We start from the raw sequence: 14,076 nt of genomic DNA, 5'->3' as shown, positions 1-14,076 counted from the left end.
GCCAGCATGATGACAGACTCGTTTTAAGTCAATATGTGGGCTCTGAGGTGCAATGTCTGTTCAAGGACAAAGAATATTGTCTACTTTCTCCTCCTTAACTTTTGAAAGACAACCTTGCTGAATATGGAGAATTTCCAGTTTGGCATTCCCATCAGGAAATGTTTTGCATCAGGGATGTGAGAACCTTGCTTATTCTCTGTAACAGAAGATATTGCCCCTTGTTTTGAGTGACTTAATTATGCCTGGAATCAGGATTGTATGATGTCTGCCCAGCATCCAGCATGGCCAACTGTCTGGTTAGGGGTTTTGAGCTGTTGAACAGCTTCCATGGCAAGGTGCACAATTAATCAGTGAATTTTTAAGACTGTTCAATACGGTGGTGAAACTCTGGCTGCTGCCTGCTGCCAAGGGCAGTGCCCACAGGATGATGTGTTGTGTGCCTGTTTGTATATTCACTGCCATCATCCAGGGATCTGGTGTCATCTGTTGGTTAAGAAGAGGTGTCTAATGACACTTAACTGCTTCTGGATTTATGAGCTTCTTCATCAGATGTCCTCACAGGAGGCTGTACTTGAGAAGCAACACATGACCTAGTACCACTAAGAGTCCTTTATGAATGTAAATATTTAATAAGATAGTCAGGTTTTTAAAATAACTTTTCCACTGCTAAGCCATTAAATTTTTCCAAATGGTACTTGCATTCCAAGAACATTTACCAAAAAAGGAACAAGCATAAGTGAGCTTATGGATTATGTAAAATTGAGCAGTCTTCGTCCTCAGAGAAGGGAATTATCTGAGCATTTCTGAAGATGTTAGTACAAGACTTTAAACTCTTTAAAAGAAGACATATTTCAAGTAGCATTTTTCCTCCTCCTGAACCAGATTTGCCATGCACAATTGGTGGATATGAAAGCTTTAAATTATTTTGCTTGTGCAGTCACAATTTTGATAAATTATTTTAAAGTTCTCCACCTTACGAGAAGTAGCTTTGAGTGGTTTATATCTACCCATAAAACTGCTACAGTCACTTTTTGCAATTACACTAGAATGCACAGCAATTAATTACATCAAATCCTTCTTACAGAAGTGTTTACCAGTGAAAAAGATTGCCATGGCTTTCTTTCTGACAATGAAAGAGTAGGAATTATTAGACACTTCTTGGGATTTAATTGATGTAACATTTCTGCAGCCAGGATTATGATCATATTATTTTCCCTATAGGAAATAAACATCAGTTCTTGACAGGTATGATCTTTAAACAATATTTTACATGTGGAAAATATTCCCAAGTATTTTTCTGTGTAAGAAACCAAGATCTGGATTTTTAGCTAGGTAGCTCCAATGAGTGACCTGCACTTGCTAGGATTCATGTAGAGGGTCTTACTTTCAGAAAAAGGGATGCACCTACCCTGATGTAGGTGCCAGGCATAGGACTGGAAGGCATAGGCTGAAAATTGGTATTGGATTTTGCCAGTTGCTTTCTCTTACAGGAAGAAAAAAAAAAAAAAAAAAAAAAAAGGAAAAGGCTTCTGTAAAAAGTAACTTCACAGTGGAAAGAGTTTTCCTCTAAGTAGGACCTTTCCCCTTGGAAAAGGTTACCTGTGACATAAAATACAATTAATCGATTAATTGTTCAGAAGTACACGTAGCCAGACTGATATAATAACCTGCCTTCATATCTTTGTTTCCTTTCCCAGAGCCATGTTTGACTATGACAAGAGCAAAGACAGTGGCCTCCCAAGCCAAGGACTGAGTTTCAAGTATGGAGACATCCTTCACGTCATCAACGCCTCAGATGATGAATGGTGGCAGGCGAGGAGGGTCACTCTGGAGGGGGACAGTGAGGAGATGGGAGTTATACCCAGCAAGAGGAGGTGAGTGCTGCCTCCTCCTTCTTGCCCTTGGCAGTTATCTTAAAGTATTTCTTTTGGGTTTTTTGCAAAGATGGGGTGCATCAATCTACTGAAAAACTGGGGGCAGTAAAGGAAAATCCCACAGGTATTTCAAGAGTTAGAGGACACAGTTTTTGCTGTAAGATTTAAAGCATTAAGGCTGTTTATAACTGTACTGAAAAGAAACTCAGAAGGTGACTCAGTTACTAGTGACTTCATAAAGAAAGGGGAAAAGAAGAAATCACCATCTACTAAAGAGCTTCAGCAAAAAAAAAGGAATAACCAGAACCTGAGTCTGGGAATTTGCTCTCAATTTGAAGTGGAGCACGTTTTAATGTCAGGGTGATTAGCCATTGCAACAAACTGCTGAAGGATGTAATGAATGGCTTGACATTTTCAAATCAAGACTGTATGTCTTTCTTTTGAGAATGTAATAGCATTAAACTTCTCAGCCTGTGTGATGTAAAATATGGTGCTAAATTATATCATGGTCATCTTTGGCTTCAAAATCTGTTAATTTAATCTCTGCCTGCCTGGAAACTGATGGATAATCAATACCACAGTAAATTTTTCATATAATGTAAATGAAGGCACTTTCATCTTCTATCCAAACTAAATCTGAATCTTTTGTGTCTGTGATGGATTCGTGGTGACTGTCGGAGTGAGAACAGATATCTGAATCTCCCCTGTTGTTTGTATTGTTTATTCTGCCTAGATGCTTTTGTAAAATTGGCCACAAGTCTCTGATAGTATCAGAACTAGCACACAAACCAGTATTACCTCCTGGCTCTGTTGATAGTTGATATAAAAAGGTCAAGAACTGAAAGGGTAGGAGGAAAATTAAATCCATCAAAACATATTACATTTTTCTTTTGCAGCAATGCCGTCATACTGAGTATAAACTTTTTATTCCTAGCTATTTCAGCTTTAGCACTAGTGTAAAAATGAATATGGCCATTTTTTTATAGAGGGAAAATGGGATGCTTGGTGCTCCCTTGAGCATCTGCTGCGGTTTCAAGAGAATTGGCCAAGGTACTAATAGAGCTCATGGTGCTCATTGTTCTAAATCGTGTAAAAGTAAACTAAAAGGCCATCAAATACCTTGTTGACATGAGCCCTGAAAAAACATTACTTTCTCTAATGATCATGTTTGAATAGCATCCACACCTGGTTTTTCAGCTAAGAGCCATTTTGCCATTTGTGTAATAGACAGAAATAAAAGGTTAGGTTGTAAGGTGAGGTTGTAAGTTTCAAAATGGAAAATGTGCCCATTAACCAGACTTAGTCTCTAGATATTGAAAAAGGAATACTTGCCTGCTATTCATTGCTACAGTAAATATTGCTGAAATTACATGATTGGATCACACATGGGAAGAGAGAAGAGTTTATTTAATGCTGTGGTAAGTAAGTGCACAAAGCTCGCTCCTGTGTGGTGCCTACTATGAAAAGGTGCAAAAAGCTGTCATACATATTAAAACAACTACAGAGGAAAAAAGGACAAAGCTACTTAAGATGTGGAATTGTATATCCTGTAAAGTAGAAAGGTGGTGTTTGCCTAATGCTTATTGGGTTACCCACACAATGGTGTTTTCAAGGACAAAAGATAGAGGTTCTCTAGTCAAGGTCAGACATATAAGAGAGCCTAGGAATAAGATGTGGCTTAGGAAACACTGGGAGAAAACAGAATTAAAAAAAAATACTATATGAAAATAGGGTGGTTAAAAGCTAAAAATAAGAGTCTTGAATTTTAAAAGATTCAGGTACAGTTACCATGCTCTCCACTTGTCATCCTTATTCTTCACTAGTGAAGCTGAATGGCCTGGAAAAATCAATGGCATCTGATTTTCTGTCTGCATGAATGCAACGATACACCTGAGCTGGAGTGGGAGGAGGTTGCTGTTATTTTATAAAAGGTTTCAATTGTACAATATTTTTTTCCAATGCACTGAAAAGTGAGGACTGTTTCCTTTCTGTGGGTTCTGGATGATTCCTCAGTGTCTGAGAGTGATTGCTCTTGCCTGCATCTTCTGTGGTCATTTACACCACCCAAGGGGAGGATGAGCAATCAGTGCACACAGGGCTGAGTTACAGAGAGTAAAGCTAATCATACTCACCAGATTGTGCTAATTCAGAGTTCAATTTCCTCTGCAGGTGTGGGTTATTGACTGTAAGAGGCTTAATCTAAAACAGAGTACTCCTGGAATTCATTTGACCAAATATAGGCAGCTACAGTATGGAAATTCTCATTTAAGGTGTTGGCTCCAGGATGCCGTGCCTCTCTTTATATGGGACCATTTCTATAAGGAATGCTTTGTATATAATACAGCATATGTTATATCTAGGGAAGGAAGGAAGGAAGGTAGGTAGGAAGGTAAGAACATCTGTAGCTGTTGGTTGGGCTTGTCCTGCAAGCTAAATTTGCCATGATGTTGTAAATTGAAGAATTTTATATTTGTCCTATATTTTTCAATCTGCAATTTATTTCTGGGGTTTTTTTAGGGTCTTGGGGGCTGTGGGGGATTATACTTGGAAGGGTTTTCTTTTGTTTTTAGATTCCTTTTTCTGCTTGTGGAATGCTATCCTGTGGTAATATTATATTTTGCATTTTGGGTCAGTGAGAGGCTATACAGATCCAGGAATTATTAGTACCAGGTTGAGTCTTTTAGCTGTCTGCTTTACTTCTATTTTACTTCTACTTCCCTTGACTTCTGTCCAGCAATAGCTAAGATACAATTCCTACATTTCCCATAAGTTAAATCATTATGGAATAACTCTGAAATTTTATATATATAAAATTATATATATATAATAGCATTTCAATTTTATATATATAATATATGTGTGTACATATATATATGTATACAAATATATGTCTGTCTAGATGTGTGTATAAATATATATGTATATAAACAGACATATTTCTTCTCTGAGATGCTGTGTAATGGTAATTGCTGTAATTGCTTTCCATGTGTTTAGGTCTTTTATTTTTTTACAGAAGAGCCTCTATCATGCAATGACATTTTAGCATGAGCTGATTAGAGAAACTGGGAATGATTAATCAAGACTCCTTACTCTTCTTCTCCTCTATGACTTATGTGCTATACCAGCAAAAAAAAATCATAATTTAGAATTATAGGGGAGCTGCCACTCATTAGGTCTTTTATTATTTTACAGAAGAGCCTCTATCATACAATGATATTTTAGCATGAGCTGATTAGAGAAATTGGGAATGATTAATCAAGACTCCTTACTCTTCTTCTCCTCTATGACTTATGTGCTATACCAGCAAAAAAAATCATAATTTAGAATTATAGGGGAGCTGCCACTCATTAGCCTCTCCAGGTTTTTGGATGCATTACCTCTTAATGATTTAATAGAGTTTGAAAGCTTTTTTGTCATTAGATTTCAGTGCTTCTCCCAACATGTGGATTTGTTGCCTTGTTTATAGTTAAATAGCCAGTCAGGCTTTAAGAGAGAGTTTTAGAGAGCAGCACTGCAGCTGGAGGTGTGTTACTGAAAGAAGCAGCCCAAAGAAGCGAGGGTGGCCCCAAGTTTCTCCACTGATACATGCAAGGACTAAATCTCATGGAGCAGTGAGCCAATGACCTCTGTGGAGATTAAAGAAAATTAAATCCTAAGTATACTGTAGTTCTTAAATATAATTGCAACCAGTTCTACACCTGGAAGCAACATTTTGTTCATTTGTCAGTGTGTATTTATTGTCTGACTATAGCTGTTGTTCTCCACCACAGGACTGCATAGCTAGCTGGGTAGAAACCAAACACAGTGATACACAGTTGTGGTATTACATCATGTTGGTGTTGGGAAGCACAGGACTTCAGCATGAGAGGCTGCAAACCACTTCAGTTGTGGTTTAACCATCAACAGATAGTTATTATATAGTGTTAATTAATCAACATTTCAGGCCAAATTTCTACTGGTTTCATATCTGCCCAAAAGATGTATCCAAGCTATGTTCAAGGTGACAGCACAATTCTGTCAGGCAGAGTCTCCAAGGTGAGGGGACATAACCACCAGCCCTGTACCAATGTCTCAGGCAGCCTGCAGTATTGCCTGGGCACTATGGCTACATGTGTGAAGTGCTCCCTTATCATCCAAAATTGCTATTTATACTAGAATGACCAACAGAATTAGATTTACACTGCATTTTTTTTTACATTTGGATAGATAGATAGATTGATTGATTTAGATTAGAGTTTCCACATATCTGTGCTTTTGATCATGAGAATTTTTATTTGCCTCATTTCCCTTCATATTATCCATTTAAAATAAAAAATCAGCTTCCTATAAAAGAGCAGCAGCAAGCTGAGCAGTCCATGTCCATGATTCCTTCCCTATGGAAACACATTAGTTAAAAGGAATTTTAAAAATGCATTAAACCAATATGCATACATAAGACTGTATTTCATTCCTAGACAGATGCACTGATTCAATAGTAAATAGGTTTTAATTTGCTGTAGCATTGATTTTACACCTCCAGTTCTTTTCACTTTTTCCTTGCTGAGTCTCTGCACAGGGACAAGCTCCTACATTGCAAGCCCTCCACAATAGCAACCTCCCACCTCATGAATGTCAAGCCTCGGTATTTTCTGTGGTGTGTGTGTATATCTGCTTGACTCGAGTCTGTGGGTCTGGAATGCAGCCTGGGATGTCACACAGATTGCCCCAGAATGGCTGAGCATGAATTCTCACCACTTTTACTACTGCTCCCTCTGCAGCCAACAAGGATTTGGCCTTAAAACACTGAAATAATCTAATCTTTCTGTTGTCCTTCAGATGTGCAGTCACAAAACTGCTGTCAGACTGGACATCATGCTAAGATACCCACTTTCAGGTAGTTTAGGTACATCTGACTGCCAAATGTTATGCAACTTGTATCTCTGTCATTACCAGCTGTAATAATAGCAGCCTGATACTTGTGTTCTCACAGAGACAGCATTCTCCCCACAAGTACGTGTAGCCATACTCTCCTGTCAGAGCAAAGTGGGGGGGGGGGGGAAGTACATCAAGCCCAATGTTTTGCAAGCATTTAAGGACAAGAAACAAGAGGTTTTCCCAGCACAGAAGTCCCTGTGGGTGAAAAGCCAACTTAAATTTGTTGTTCTGCTCAGCTTGGCAGAAGGGCATGTTTATTCACTCAAATGATTTTTATTTTTAATGGTTTCCTATAAATCATCCACCTTTCTAAATTACGCTTAACATTTTAATCCTTAGATGATAAAACTTTTTAACATCAGCTAAGCTTTGTCTAAGATAATTTGTCTGTCTATACTCAGTAATCCAATTGGGAAAATTTAATATGGAATGAAATTTGTATGTACATGTAAGTGTAAACTTCTTCCTGTGCTCTTGCAATGAAGTGAAACTTCTGTGCTGATGGAAAACAGCTGTTAGCTTTTAAACAGAATAAGGTTGTGCTACAATTTTATGAGAAGTCACTTCCTAATGACATTAGGTCTCCTTTTCATAAATATTGACCAGATGCTGAGCTGTTTTCTATAAGCAAGCCACTGCAGATGGAGAGCTGAACCAGAGCACATTCCCTCCTACTGAAAAATGCATGTTCGGTGCAAAAATGCCACTTCAGGAATGCTCCAAAATAACTTTGAGAATGGGGATCTCTTGGTAAGCTCAGATCTCACATCTCACAGAGGATGGAAGCAATAAAAAGCTATGAACTGAGACCACATATTTGAATTATAAATGGTGCATGCATATTTTCACTTATCTTTCACTTGATAGGCTGGCAAACGAAGATAGTGCAGGTGACCTGGAAATGGTGAAGCAAGACAAGAGACATAGCGAGGTTTTTCAAGTATCCATTTTACATTGCTTTCTTGTATTTCCTAATTCCTCACTACAGTACTCATGCTGGATTTGGAAACAACTTTCATCCTGCAAAATACCTCAGTGCCAAATATGTGCAAATTAGGCTACTGTTACCACTCATTGTAGAAACAAGTTTGCAATTTGCATCTGTGTTCTACATCATCTGTTATTGAAGATTAAAGCATTTCTCACTTGATATTCTATCTCAACACTGTGAAGACTGATTAGTGCTTTTAGGAAAGCACTGACAAGACTCCCAGGGGTCCAGCACTGTGTGATCATGGTTCATGTCTTGTTGAGTTATACTTGGTTTTGTTCTTGTTTGCAGCATTTATGAAATACTGAAAGTTTCATTTTGAGAAATCCCACTAGCCCTTTTTCAACAGCTATGCGTGTCCAGACACACAAAAGCAGACAGGCATTGCAGTGTAGTGAGTGTTGCATCCCATTAATAAGTTCCTCAGAAGAGTAAGAAGAGAACAGTATCCTAAAGAACTCAAATCTTGAACTTACTAGTGAGGGAACACCGAAGGCTGAAGTATATTTTCACTTCTCTGGCTTTATTCTCTGGCTTTGCATGACAAGGAGTGAATCCTGACCATTTCTGAAATAAAAAGGCCAAGAGGTATCTACCACCAGGAATGTTTTTAAGAGAAAGTGAGTATATAGAGTATACTCCAACTGTCCCAGATCTCGGATGATCTTAGATAATTTCCCTGTACACAGCAGTGTTTCTGCACACAGCTATACTTGGAGAGTGGGTGGGAAAATGGAGGTGAAATCCCCCTAGGTTGTGCAAGGGTGATGCTGTCTACACATAGAACTCAGAGCTTTTCAGCTCCAGTCATGTTTGAATGTTGGATATATGTTTCTTTGAACATTTCTTGAAACCTGTTTGAGTTTCAGTGACCCCTCAGGCACTTTTGAAAATGGGACTGAGCCATTAAGTTGTTCTGGAAATCATAGCCATGCATTCCTTATCCCTTAAGCATAGCTCTGTCAGGCAAATATATAATTAGCAAAGGTCATGGCAGCAGTGTGTACATCAGGCAAGTCAGACTTGCAAGTCTGGGCCCTGCAAATCTGGGAGATAGGAGTCCTCCCCTTCACTTCATGTTTTTGCATAACTCCCCATAATCCTGCTTTGTCCAGCAGTGCTTATAGAAAATTGGTTACCATATTAAGTGAAACGTTTCCTTCTTAAAAGCAATTTCTTCAGCTGATGGATCAAAATGTTCGAATGATGGTCAGCTGCTGTCAGCCAAACCAATGTAAGTAATTTACACCCATATGCAATTTAGACATTCACAGTGTCAGGTGCTGCAAATGACCTTTTGGATCTAAACTCCTTTCTTCCTGGGGAAAAAAAGACAACCAAGTTTCTTTTTCCTTAAATATAAAAACCTGCAAAAAAGTGGTAAAAATGTTCAATTTAGTGTTCCTTTAACAAGTACTTTTTCTAAGAGCTAGACCAACAAATCTAAAAGAACAGTTATTAAAAATTTTGTGTCTTCATCATCAGCTTAGTTCCCTTTTTAGCTCTGTCTATGGCAAAAATGTCCCAATAGCTCAGATGAGAAATCCTAAGAACACCTTAGTTCACTGAAGTCCTGCACCCTGACCATTTCAACAAAGACTGAATCTTTGGAGAACCAAACCTAAATTCCAGAAGTTCTCCAGAGCATGCAAAACTAAAGCTTTTCAGAAATTTAGGTTCATTCCTTCAGGAAAAAGAGAGGTATATTCCTAACACCAGAGCAACACACTGTGACAATGGAAATTCAGACCAAAGACATAAAAGCACAGTAGAGCACCTGAGCTGAAGAACTTAAAGATTATGTTATAAATTGGGCAAACCCATTTATTTTGTCCTTGCCTCCTTCTAACAGCTGACCCATTTTACTGACAGTTCAGGCAGCAACAATAATGTAGTCAGCCTGAGACACAGAACATTTCAGCTTGTAATTTTACATTTCAGCTAAATTATAAGTAACTGACAACAGTTTTATTGTGGAAGGTGTCATGCAAATTGTAATGGGAGGCAACATTGTGTGCTACCCTTAATCCAGTGCCAGATGATGAAATGTTTGGAACATTCAGTAGGCATGCAGAGCATATATGAAGATTGTTGTTATGTTTGCCTGAAGGACTAATGGCACTTAATGGCATTACTTAAATACTTCTCAGAGCAATGCAGAATGTTTCTGCAGCTCCTCATCTGTCTGCTATGCCTCTAGAAATGCCTCCACAACTGCTAAAGCAATTATGACAAACTTCATAAATAAGATTCACTCTTCAGGATTAATTTCCAAAATTTTTTTATGCAGTGAATAAGAAATTAAGTTAAAAGCAGATGTTTTAGGAAGTTAGGCAGGGCCAGAATGAGTTTAAATGTTAACACAGATTAATAAGTAGAATATTGTGTTCATTTGTGCTAATTATTTCCTCAGAAGGCATCCATCCTATTTAGGCAATTACACAGCCTCAATCCTATTTAGGCAATTACATAGCCTCGAGTCTTCATTTCTTACCAGTACTACCAAGGGACTTCATCTGCTAGCTCAAGTTTGAGACTGTTCACGTGTTTTTAATAACATAGATTTAGTTTGAAAGATGCACTTGAGCTGTTTCCATGTGAATATTCCACACTTACACAGAAATGCATTTAATCTAAATTTAAACGGTAGCTATAGTAACCAACATTCACTGTGCTTCAGGAGGGCATATATGAGCCTACACAGACAGAAGGAAACATGTTGTGTTAATTATCATTCTATCAAAACTCTAGAATTTGTATTTTGGCAAATAATTATCAGAAATTATGAATTCCTACTACCCAGGCTTAGAAAGCAGGAGATTTGCAGGCATGTATTCTAATGTCTCCTGAGCTAGCTTTGCGGAACTCGATGGAGATTTCCTACAGCAATCCCCTACCGTAACAAACAGGGTTAGCGTTTCACTTTCAGGTAGATAATCAGATTTTTTACTTGAGCCAGTCAATGATAGATTCTGTAGATGATTTTGCAAAGGTAGGTAACATCACTTTTTCAGTAATGTTCATATTAATCAAGGTGAGTAAAGACATGTCCTTGTTTCATTTCTCTGACCATAGAACTCTAAATGTTGCAAAATTTTTGAACAGCTTAAATCAGAGAGAGTAAATCTGTCCCCAGCATGCTTTTCCCAGTCTCCCTTGTCTGTTGAGAGGCAGTGCTGTTCTGCTGGTGTGGGGCAGCCAAGACTCCTCAAACCCAGTCCTGCATTTGCCAGAAAACTGCTGCCTGCTGAGGAAGTGACCTCTCCTTTTCCACGTATGAAATCTGCTTTACATGTTTACTTTTGGTATAGTAAGCTGCCAGTGGTCTTGGGAGAGCAGCTTCAAATATTTCATGCAAAATGCTGCTAAAATCAGCGTGTGTTTCTTCAATTGTGTTTTCTTTTCCCCAGAGTTGAAAGAAAGGAGCGTGCCCGTTTGAAGACGGTGAAATTCAACGCGAAACCCGGTGTAATTGATGCAAAAGGGGTACGTAAATACTGAAACCTTTTGAAATTGCACTTTAAAATTGTTTTATCTGGAGTAGAAAAAATTCTAGCAACATAAGGAATATTTAGGTTGTTGCAGCCAAGACCTGCAGTATAGTGAAACGTAGATCAGAGATTAGTATAATATAATCTTTTAAATAATTAAGTATTCTTTTTATAATAATACTGAATGAAAGTGCCTCCTAAGGGGAGGATACTAAGAAAACAAAGAGCATTCTGTGATAGCTGTGATTTTAGTCAAATAATGGATAGAGAAGACTTTAAAAATTAATGGAGATGGATAGCAGTTTAATGAAATAGTACCAGAAGTGTAAATTCCATGGCTTCAAAAGCTGTTAAATCACAAACCAAAGGTTGTAAGTTAAGGAGTCCTGGATTAAAAAAAATTAGGTTTTGTGTGTTCTGCTTTGACAGTTGTGACAGACATTGAACACAGGTGTGTTTCACACCAGACACAATGGCCAAACACAAAATGTGCAAGTTCCATTCCAGCAGTGATGCCTGGACAGAACAGGGCTCCTGCTGCTGCTACTTCACAGAGCTGCTTTATTGTGCCCAGGTCAGCAGTTCTCGTTAGCCTGATGGCTCCTATCCTGTCTGGTGCCATCTGGCTGGCAAGTTTTACAGCAGGAGAAATGCCCACAGCCCTGGCTGTTAAGGTATATTTTTCTGCTGAAGTGTAGCTTGCAGTTGTAGCAGTAGTGAATACTTGACATTTGCAGGGATTTATTTTTGAAACCCATCCAGTTGGCATGTTTGGAATTTACAACAGAGGGCTTCTGTGAGCAAACAAGGAGACAGAGATTCAGCAGCCATGAGGGAAAAGTCCTGCTTGGCTGCAGAAAACAGAGCAGGGCCAAAACTGTGATGAGTGAACACAACCATAGGTAGGTGCTAGCAAGGGAAATAACCAAGTGGTTCAGCAGGTCCCTTCCAGACCTGCTGTTCCTGTGGTCTTCTGCCTAGTTTGAAATTGTCATTCTTAATCTCTTCTTCCTTCAGTTTCCCTCCATAATGGTAATACTAGTAATTTCCTTATTCAGTCTTTTCAGACAGATTAGCAGGGTAAGAAATTCCTCTTCCTGTGGACACAGAGTTCCTAGCACAGGGGTTCCTAAGTCTCTACATGCCAGCAAAATAGTACTTCACACTTGAAAATACTTCCCTGTCACTGCTCTACAGAACAATTCCTGAATTCAGTGCACATGTAGAATTATTGTTTGAATACTGACTGAAATATTGTTGAATATTGACTGAAACAAGTTTTCCAGACTTATAAGGCACATGGAACTGTGCATTACTTGCAGTTGCAGACAAGTCAGTAAAAAATACATAATAAAGTGCACTAAGAAAAGACTGATTCATCTCATAACATTTCTTTAGAAGTCAGAATTCCATTTTTTAGTTTGAAATGACCACTCTCTGCAACCTTATATATTAATGTTGCCACTTATTTTGAGAGATAATAAGTTTTATATTGCCAGTGAAATCACTTCTTAAATGTCTATTTCCCATATATAATCACAGCCGCAGGGGAATAATTCATTCATACAACTAATGATCCATTTTCAAGTGATTCTGTCAAGAATTTAATTACCTCTTGATTCCCCACATTGTTTTTCCATTTTTTGTCGTCAGTGTAACATTAATCTTCCAGCCACTCAACATCAGTGTTTGATTCAGTGTTTAGGAAATTGTGTAATTACAGGGCAAGACCACTGCAGCCTTTTGGGACCAAATCCTCCACATGAAATGAGATATTCAAGTACACACATATGTATGTGGATTAAAGGTCTTTAAAGGTCCAAAGCCATTTGGTCTTTCAGTGTCCAAAAATAAGTGGTGTAAAATGTTTAAAAGTCCACACTTTACATTTTTACTTTTTTTTTTCAACTTTGGAAGACATTTAGCCCAGGTAAACAGGGCTGCAGTAGGCCTAGGAAAATTATTTTGTCTCAAAATCAAGTTAAAATTCCAAAAGGAATGAGTTTATGTGGGTCTGTGGCTTCTTTGGCTCATACATTCATGACTGTGTGGGCAAGTGTAAATGTCTTAGTTTACTCTAAAGATGAAACTGAGAGAAATCTTTTCATGGAATATTTTTAAATTTGGCCAGGAGATGTGCATGGAAACATTTAAAAAATAATAAAAAAAAAAAAAAAACACAACCAAAACAGCAATAATTAAAAAAAAAAAACCTGAAAAATAAAATTAAAAAAAACTTTAACTGAATGCAGAGAATCCTTGGGAGTTTTGAACAGGTAAAGCTGTACCTTACTTCAATTTTACTTGAATCATCTCACTAGCCCTTCCTCTGTAGAATCAATGTTCAAGAGCTAATAATCCACAGCAAAGGTTTCCTGAGATAATACCAGAATTTCTTTGAGATTTTGAAAATCTGTGATTTTGAAGTAGAAACTGCCTAGTTATTCTATGGGTTTATAAAGTCTTATGCATTTTCATCTGTTTGTGCCTCATTTTTAATCCCATATCTGGAGATTAGATGCAAAGACAGTGTTACAGATAGGGTGACATTTGTAGTTGATCAGCTCCTTGTGTCTCACTAAGAAGGTGTTTAAGAATGCTTAGCAATATGGTTGACAAACCTGTTTGTAGGAAGAGTTAAAGGATATTCTTTCCAAAGGCCCAAAATTCCTCTTTTTCAGACCAAACTTGTATGTTACTTCCTCTATAAAATTAATTCAACACTTAAAAATGTGATTTAGAATATTTATATAACTTTAGATTTGTTTCATTGGACTCCTCCAATCCATGCCTTGTGAAATTAAAG

The 14,076-nt window shown here is 37.9% G+C and overlaps 1 protein-coding gene across 5 annotated transcripts in view; it reads left to right on the top strand.

Annotated features, from left to right (window-relative positions):
• Positions 1 to 14,076, top strand: part of DLG2 (discs large MAGUK scaffold protein 2) — a 973,962-nt gene that overhangs the window by 925,634 nt on the left and 34,252 nt on the right. For all 5 annotated transcript variants that reach the window (XM_041483662.1, XM_041483665.1, XM_041483666.1 and 2 more), the window contains 2 exons: positions 1,698 to 1,874; positions 11,190 to 11,265. In XM_041483662.1, the coding sequence (XP_041339596.1) occupies positions 1,698 to 1,874; positions 11,190 to 11,265 (253 nt within the window). The remainder of the gene's footprint in view (positions 1 to 1,697; positions 1,875 to 11,189; positions 11,266 to 14,076) is intronic.

Source organism: Pyrgilauda ruficollis, unplaced genomic scaffold (genome assembly GCF_017590135.1).
Source record: "Pyrgilauda ruficollis isolate IOZ18807 unplaced genomic scaffold, ASM1759013v1 scaffold60, whole genome shotgun sequence".
NCBI lineage: Eukaryota > Metazoa > Chordata > Aves > Passeriformes > Passeridae > Pyrgilauda > Pyrgilauda ruficollis.
The sequence above is the reverse complement of the archived record's forward strand: the minus strand, read 5'-3'. Positions and strand labels throughout refer to the sequence as shown.